The sequence below is a fragment of the Prunus dulcis genome, chromosome 1, assembly GCF_902201215.1.
Source record: "Prunus dulcis chromosome 1, ALMONDv2, whole genome shotgun sequence".
NCBI classification, from domain to species: domain Eukaryota; kingdom Viridiplantae; phylum Streptophyta; class Magnoliopsida; order Rosales; family Rosaceae; genus Prunus; species Prunus dulcis.
Window position 1 is genome coordinate 38753808 of NC_047650.1, and position 7916 is coordinate 38761723.

The following is a 7916-nucleotide window of genomic DNA, read 5'->3' on the forward strand; positions in this document are numbered from 1 at the left end:
TTCTATCCATAAACTCGGTATACAATCCCATACAAGCTTAGGAGATCCTTATGGCAAAAGAAAGCTTAATCAATTGGGTTTTGTAGCAGAGATCATCACAAAAGCCCTGTTCCTAACGCTTGTAAAACTGACTAGACCACATTCATTGCAGAGATCTTCCAATTTACCGTCAGATACAAACTGTTGGCTGCCCGTCATATGACTTATGTTCTAGAAAAGAAAAGAAAACCATCCATATTATAACATGTTGATTAGTAACACCACGTGACGGTGTGACAATCACATCCAACCTAAGAAATTTTCTAGAACTAGAGCCATGCGGCAGGTTCTTAATAGAAGATGCATACCAGGCTTACATCCCTTAGAAATAGGACAAAAGCAAAAGGGCCATCAAATATGTGAGTAGTTGTAACAAATACCCCACCAGGTCGCAAAACTCGACTAATATCAGCAACCTTCAAAACCATAGCTGCCAAATTACTCACAGAATATACTGGTGAAACCAAAATTCAAAAATAAGAGATATACTTACAGCTGTTGATGGTGAAGGTCAACAACGTAGGGCAGTACCAGCATGCACAGCATCAGCAGAACTTGTAGCAAAGGGAGGCCTAGAAATATCAGCTCTGACCAAAACTATGTTCCTAAAATAAAAAACTTAATAAGACATAAAATTTTCAAAATTGATTGCAGACATTTTGGGAAAGTTCCCTCAGATCAGAGGAACTAAAAGCATTGAAATTTAGTAGTTTTATCGTCTATATTATCCTCCTGTTAAATGAATTCATAGCACTGCTGCAACATGTTTTCTGAGTAGTCCAGAGCAACAACGAGAGAAAACAATCCGCTCCTGGCGAAAAGTCTAGAAAATAATCCACTGCCACAGCTAGTATCAATGATACTTCCACCGTAGACCGGCTTTAAGAAATCCTTAGCCAACTCAAACTGCAGTTATAACAATTAGCAACACAACAGCTTCCTTTCAACATGTCAAACAACCACATTGCATGTTTGGCAGCAACACAATGAGTCTATCTGTTTGTTTTTTCATGGAGTGATCAACGGTTCCTAATAATGGGTTTTTTTTTTTTGGGGGGGTTCGAAACAGTCCCTAATAATGGACTAAAGCATACCGGAATGTTGTTTCTTGTGGTGGCCTCATTTTGAACCACAGTTGGATCTCATTTCAAGATTAAATTTATCCGTACAACTTTATTTCATTAATTATCATTCAAGGCAAATGGAGCAAGAATAGAAAAGCTCTTAATCTTTTTTTCTTTTTTTTCCTTTCTTTTCCAGCCGTTTTCTCTGCAACCAAACAGAGAACCTGAAAGAAGAAGCTAGAACAACGTACTGTTGGTGTGGTGTCGACCAAGGAGGTGGAAGAAGAAGCTCTAACGTTTGTTGCCGTGAAGGAGCGTTTTAGGATCGGTGGAGTGCAAGGCTTGAGCTTGAACTTGTGAGGCCTCGAGTTACCAAGTTGACTCGGAAGAAACGGGGAGGAGAAGAGGTTGCCAATAAGCGTCGCCATTATTTTGAGCCCAGTTGTGGTTGTGTACGTGGTTGTGAGTCTCTTGTGGTCTCTAACTTGGGAGCCCAGTTGTGGTTGTGTTGTTTAGTTTGTCTCAAGACAAGGAAGATACTATACTATCCTACTTTTACAATTGACCTTCGGATTGCATGGGATCCACCAGCTCAAAAGATCCACTTGCTAGGAAAATAGTATTCGCTTTGCAAATGATTAAGGAAATAGTATGGATGTTGACACTCACACCTACAATTATCCAGGAATATTCATCCTTGAGAAAATCTTATAAATAATTTGGGTTTGTTTGGGAGTGTTTTTGTAATAGCTAAAAGGTTTTTTTGTCGATAAAAAATGGTTCTAATAGAATTTGGCAAAAAAAACTTATAAGTGATTCTAGGTCACAACCACCTTTTCTCTTTATGAATCACTTCATAGTGCTTTCTCAAAAAGTGCTTTGATTTTTAATAAAAATTGCAACGTTCTAATAGGAGCGCGTATAAAAAAGCGTTTATGAACAAAAGTGCTTTCTAAAGAAGCAGTCCCAAACGGGTATCTTACTTTAAACAGTACTGAAACAATTATTTCATTTTTTTGGCACAATAACGTGAGGCTAGCAAACTGCAAATTATTTCCCAAAAGAATACAGAATACCTTTTCTTTATGAGTATGTTGTAGAACTACAAGCACCAGATAAATTTCCAATTGTTGAATACCATCTGATGTAGTATTTATGTTTCTTTATAACGACCAACTTCCATAGGAACAAATTCAAATGCCTATACAATTCTATACAAGCAAGGGAGATGCTTGTGGCTTAACTGGGTTTTGTAGCAGAAATCATCACAAAGAGCCCATTCCTCACGCAGGTATAACCAACTAGCCCACATGCTTTGCAGAGATCCTCTAATTCACGTTCAGATGTGAAGATTTGGCTGCCTGATATTTGCTTTGTCCTCTGCAAACAAAAGAGATAAAATCAAAAGATTTAAAACCCAGTGAGATAAGTTGGAATTATAACCCAAAACCATCCACTACATGAGGCACATTCAGCAGAATGACAGAACTGTAGGCATGCAGGTTCTGAGTTAGGGAAAGATGTACCTGAGTTATATTCCTCAAAAATGGGATATAAGATAAAGGCCCATCAAGTATGTAAGTAGTTGCAACAAACACACCACCGGGTCGCAGAACTCGACTGATTTCAGCAACCTTCAAAACCACAGCTACCAAATTACTCAAAGCAAGTACTGGTTAAACTAAAAGCCAGAAGAAAAACAGAAGAAAAAAGACGCATTCATGCTGATAATAGTAATTTTCCTGGCCCGGCCAGAAAATATCAGTACTTTCAAATCAAAATGAATACTTCATCACTGCCTGATGCGTCCTGATATGTTAAGATTTAAGCCTTATAGGTAGCTGGAGCAAGCAGAACAGGTAGCTTTAACACCATATGTAAATAAGTACTTACAGCTGTTGATGGTGAAGGCCAACAGTGCAGGGCAGCACCAGCATGCACAGCATCAACAGAACTTGTAGCAAAGGGAAGCCTAGAAATATCAGCTCTGACCAAAATTATGTTCCTAATAAAAGACAAACTTAATCAGGAATAAATTTTCAAAATTGATAACAAAATTTTGGAGAGATCCACTAATAGCATTTCAAACTTTCAGCAGCTGTATCATCTAAATTTGAATGAAAGCATCAAGTTCTGTACTCTTCGGGGAAATTCTCCTCCTTCTTAATGAATTCATAGGTCTGTTTCAACATGTTCTCCGAGTAGTCCAAAGCAACAACAAGAGAAAATAATCCACTCTTTGCAAAAAGTCTAGAAAATAGCCCACTCCCACAACTTGCATCAATGATATTTCCACCCAAGACTGGCTTTAAGAAATCCTTAGTCAACTCAAACTGCAGTCAAAATATGTTGCGGTTAGCAACTCGACAACCTCGTTTTGCAAGATAAATCAAGCACAGAATAGTAAAATTTGATTTCTATTTTCAGCATTCAAACAACCACATTGCATATTTGGCAGCAACACAATGGATCTATCTGTTTTTCCATGCAGTGATAAAGAAATTGATCATCTCACCTCTTTCTCTGGGCCAGGAAAACCACCCCAGACAGAAAAGCTTTGACGCCAGCCCCTCTCATAGAGGAATGATACCAACGGAGTCCTGATCCAAGAAAAAGTCAGTAGACATTATAAAGAGATGCAAATCAACATATTCATGAGGTATTAGAAACTAGTCTTAATAATGCTTCAAAGAGTTTAATGTGGTTGCTACAATCAATTGGACTAGGTTCATGCCATAAAAGGTAAAAGTAATAAAGTTGAACACAACTTGTCTATGCGCACAGTTTTTTGGTTCAGAGTATTGAATATCATGTATAAAATCATACATGGGAAGTAAGTACATCAACTTCCTTATCTCCCTTGTATGACAGATGTATAGTTCCGAGAAACACTAAATCTGGAAAAGGAATACTAAACTTCAAAGAAGATACATGATCTCGGAACAACTGTACCAAATCAGGCCACTAAAGATCAATATAGTAACCATCATATGTTATTCTGGCATTATAAGCCCTTAAAAATAGAGCCAAATGTTCTCATTCTTGTGCAATATATACTCCCAGATACGAATAAGCTTAAAGGACTCACGTGTGACTCTACTTCAACTCTATTGATCAGATCACCATCCTCAATTTAAATTCATTGTGAAGATGTACCACAAAATTGTTGTAAAACTGATAGCTATACAATTTCAATACCTGAAAAGCTCTGTGGAAACCGGCATTGATTCACCATAGTTCTTGGAGCCACTGGCTGTTGTCAGGTCAATATGTGTTTGATTGCCAAAGTAAGTCTTCTTACAAGTGCTACATTGAAAACTAGACCCGGAAGCAGAGTTGCTGTAAATCCAAACAACAAAGCATACCACTCCCCAAATTAACAAAAAAAGAAAAGAGGGAAATAGCAAAAAGCAAGTCAAAATAAAACAATGCAACCAAAAGTAATTCAAAATAGAATAAGCAGTGATTGGAATCACTTACACACATAAGCCCGGATCACCGGAACTTGAAAATTGGTCGAAGCATATAGGACAAGCTAAAATGTTATTGCTGCTGGTGGTGACCTCATTTTGAACCACAATTGGATTTGTATCCTATTGTTTATGATGAAAGCAAATAAATTTTAAATGTAATGTCAAATATAAACAGTACCCCATTTAAAATTAAATTAATCCAAACACGTTTGACTCTTATTGATGACAATAGAAAAGTAGAAAAGAAAAAGCTCTGAAATTTTGTTTTTTCCGGCTGTTTTCCGGCAACCAAACAGACAAAATACAATTGGGTTTTCTATTTTCTATTCTGCGAATTGATTGGAGGAATTCATTGAAGAAACAAGCAAGAAAAGAAGCTAACACAACGTACCGTTGGCTCGACTTCAATGAAGGCGGTGGAAGCAGCACGGGCAGTAATTGCAGAGAAAGAGCGTCTGAAAACCGGTGTAGTGCAAGGCCGGAGCTTAACAACACAGGGCCTCGAGTTACCGAGTCGACTCAGAAGAAACGCGGGGGTGAGGTTGCCAATCACCGTCGCCATAAGAGCTCTCTGTTTTGGTTTGTGGTGGGTTCTGAGTGTGCGTACTTGTTTTGAGTGCGAGTGTTTTTATAGAATAAGATTGCATTATTAACATGAGATTAGTTTTAGTTTGTTTTAAGAACATACTTAGCATGTCCCGACAAATCTCCGAATATTTTTCATAACGGCCTGCAATTCATAGTGACACTTCGTTCTGTGTTCTTTCCTCTCGGACTGTCCTACTTGCAACATTTACAATCGACCGTCGGATGGCATGGGGTCCAGCCGTGTTGATGATCAATTTCACTTGGCTCCGTTTGGTCCGGTGAGAGGCGATCGATTCATCGTCACTCACGTCTTGCCACAATATGCTTAATTTGAGAAACTTTTACAAGTATTTGCAAACTTATTAGATTGTAAATTTAAACCATTAGTCACATGAAACGTTGTTTGAATGTGTTGCTCAAACTAATTTGAGAAATTATGGGTATAATTATTAATTAAAATGTTGGATATTAAGAGAGATTTCAAATTTAAGACAATCTAGACAGTATGATTGATAATCAAGAAAAAAAAAAATACATCGGGAGATGTAGAGTCTCACTTCATTCAACACAATCCTCAAATAAGACATTCTAAATAATCACAAGGTGTGGTGCGGTTGGCAAACTACCACATCCAACTGGTGAGTTACCTAGTGCCTCAATGGCAGGGATTCGAAACCCTTTAGAAGCACTTTATGGCCAGATGCAAGCCAAACCCCAAGCAGGGATTAATTCCATCCTTCGAGGGTGGGGACACCTCGTGGTATTTACCCAAAAAAAAAAAAAAAAAAGACATTCTTAATAAAATCTCAAGATACCCCAAAAGAAAACAAAACAAAACTCCCTAATTTATGCGCCGTGGAATTTATCTCACGAGGGGTGATTCAAATAGACTAGCTAAACTGACAGGACCCGACCCAATTTTTCACTTTGGAATTCAAGCCAAGTCCTGTGCGTGTCCGACACCTGGCGAATGTCGGGCACAAATGACCTTTTTACCTTTCTTGTTTCAATTCTTTTTAAATTTTCCCTTAGACTTCTGCCGAAAATTCGGCAGAGTCTCCCCTGTATTTTGACCAAACCCAAATTTTTCCACATGTTAAACAATCGAATAAATCCACACCAACTGCCAGAATAGAATAACCAAGTATTCACCAGCTCTAGTTTTCCACTGAAACTAGATATCAGAGCATTTTCTAAAGTTCACAGAGTTTCAAGAACTTTTCCACAAAACTCTACCTTACTTGGTGGCGCGGAAGCTAGGGATGGCCCGGTGGTGGATCCTGCGCACTTCTACGGCCTGGGGGCGAAAAACAAGTTTAAAGTTGTGAGTGGACAAAAATAATGTTCTTGAAAACAATTCTATAAACATAATAACCCCCATTTAAAATTAAGTAAGGATCAAAATCGAGGGTTTGTCTATATTTCAATACAAGGTATTCAAATAAGCATGTAAAGACCTACTGATGAATGTGCTCGTATAACTGAACAAATATGTAAAGATATAAATGTGCGAATATCAAGAAACTGATATAAAATAATTGAAAGTCATAATTGAATAAAAGAAAACGCAAAATCCTTTGAAAATACCACATATTTGTACCCCTGTCATATCCGTCAATTCCCCTGGCAGGTCTCGGGCGCCACGCAGTCTACCCGAGCCGCAAACTGGCGAAATCAGGGGACTATGATCAGCCTGATCTGCCGGCAGATTCCTCGATGACACCAAGTCAGCTCGAGTCGCTCTGGCAGGATGCAGGGGACCGTAGTCAGCCTGATCCGCAATCCTGGCAGGTCTCGGGGACACAGAGTCAGCCGAACCGCAATCCTGGCAGGTCTCGGGACACCAAGTCTGCCGAGCCGCAAATCTTGGCACTCATGGTCCGAGCGTCCCCATAACTCGTGAGGCAAAGTCAAGTGCACTGACGTAAACTGAAATCGGACTGGATGTCTGTAGACATCGGTCCAACTCTGGGTAATCACCAAATAAAGGGTGGGTACATGGTGGTTCTAAAATAAACTATTTTTAGAAAAATCTAGTAACTCACTGCCTTTTTGTGACACTGAAATGTTGCTGCTATCTCCTCTGATAGAGTTCTCAAACTCTGCTTTTTATATTACTGAGCTTCAGTAACTAAACAACACGTAAATAAAAGTATTGTACAGCACAAATCACGTTCGAAATGAATAGTTCATAAACCTTCTTCAAGATCTAAAAAATGACATTAACCCATATAAACTGATTTGTAAAAGCTTATTTGTATAAAATCATTATAAAAATCACTTAAATAATCTCATTTATATAAATCATTTATATAACTTATGCATATAAAATCGTTTAAGATATAACTCATGCATATAAAATCGTTTATGAAAGAAAGTCCACTCACTGATGGTCCGAGCTAATTGGACCCTTCGAAGGTCCCTCCTGCGGGTCGACTGGACCTCTGGTGCCTTACTCGATCGATTTCGTGGAGAATTGAAGGAGAAAATCGAGCTCAAAGTTCAAACTGGAAATCTGGCGAAAATGGAGTTTTCCGGCGAGCTCCGGCCACGGCAACTCCGGCGAAGGGTCAAGAAACGTCGGCGGTCGAGTGGTGGTTCGTTTGGTACCAACGGTGGAGATCGGTTCCAAGTGTGGCGGCCGTGGCGTCAAGGAGAAGGAGAAAAGGTCGGGCGGCTGGAGCAAAAAAATCGGGAGGAGAGAGAAATGAAGAGAGAGAGAGAAGGAAAAAGGTTAAAAATCTGACTTTTT

General features: G+C 38.9%; 1 protein-coding gene and 1 pseudogene across 1 annotated transcript; both read right to left on the reverse strand.

The window, feature by feature from the left end:
- Nucleotides 1-69: 69 nt before the first annotated feature.
- Nucleotides 70-1531, reverse strand: LOC117619703 (annotated as a pseudogene).
- Nucleotides 1532-2133: 602 nt separating this feature from the next.
- Nucleotides 2134-5348, reverse strand: LOC117637689 (uncharacterized methyltransferase At1g78140, chloroplastic-like). The gene is made up of 8 exons (XM_034372663.1): nucleotides 4968-5348; nucleotides 4584-4696; nucleotides 4302-4442; nucleotides 3619-3703; nucleotides 3243-3436; nucleotides 2997-3108; nucleotides 2630-2737; nucleotides 2134-2483 (listed from the first exon to the last, which is right to left on the reverse strand). Exons 1-8 carry the CDS (start codon nucleotides 5136-5138, stop codon nucleotides 2343-2345), a joined length of 1065 nt encoding a protein of 354 aa, XP_034228554.1. The 5' UTR covers nucleotides 5139-5348; the 3' UTR covers nucleotides 2134-2342.
- Nucleotides 5349-7916: the final 2568 nt, after the last annotated feature.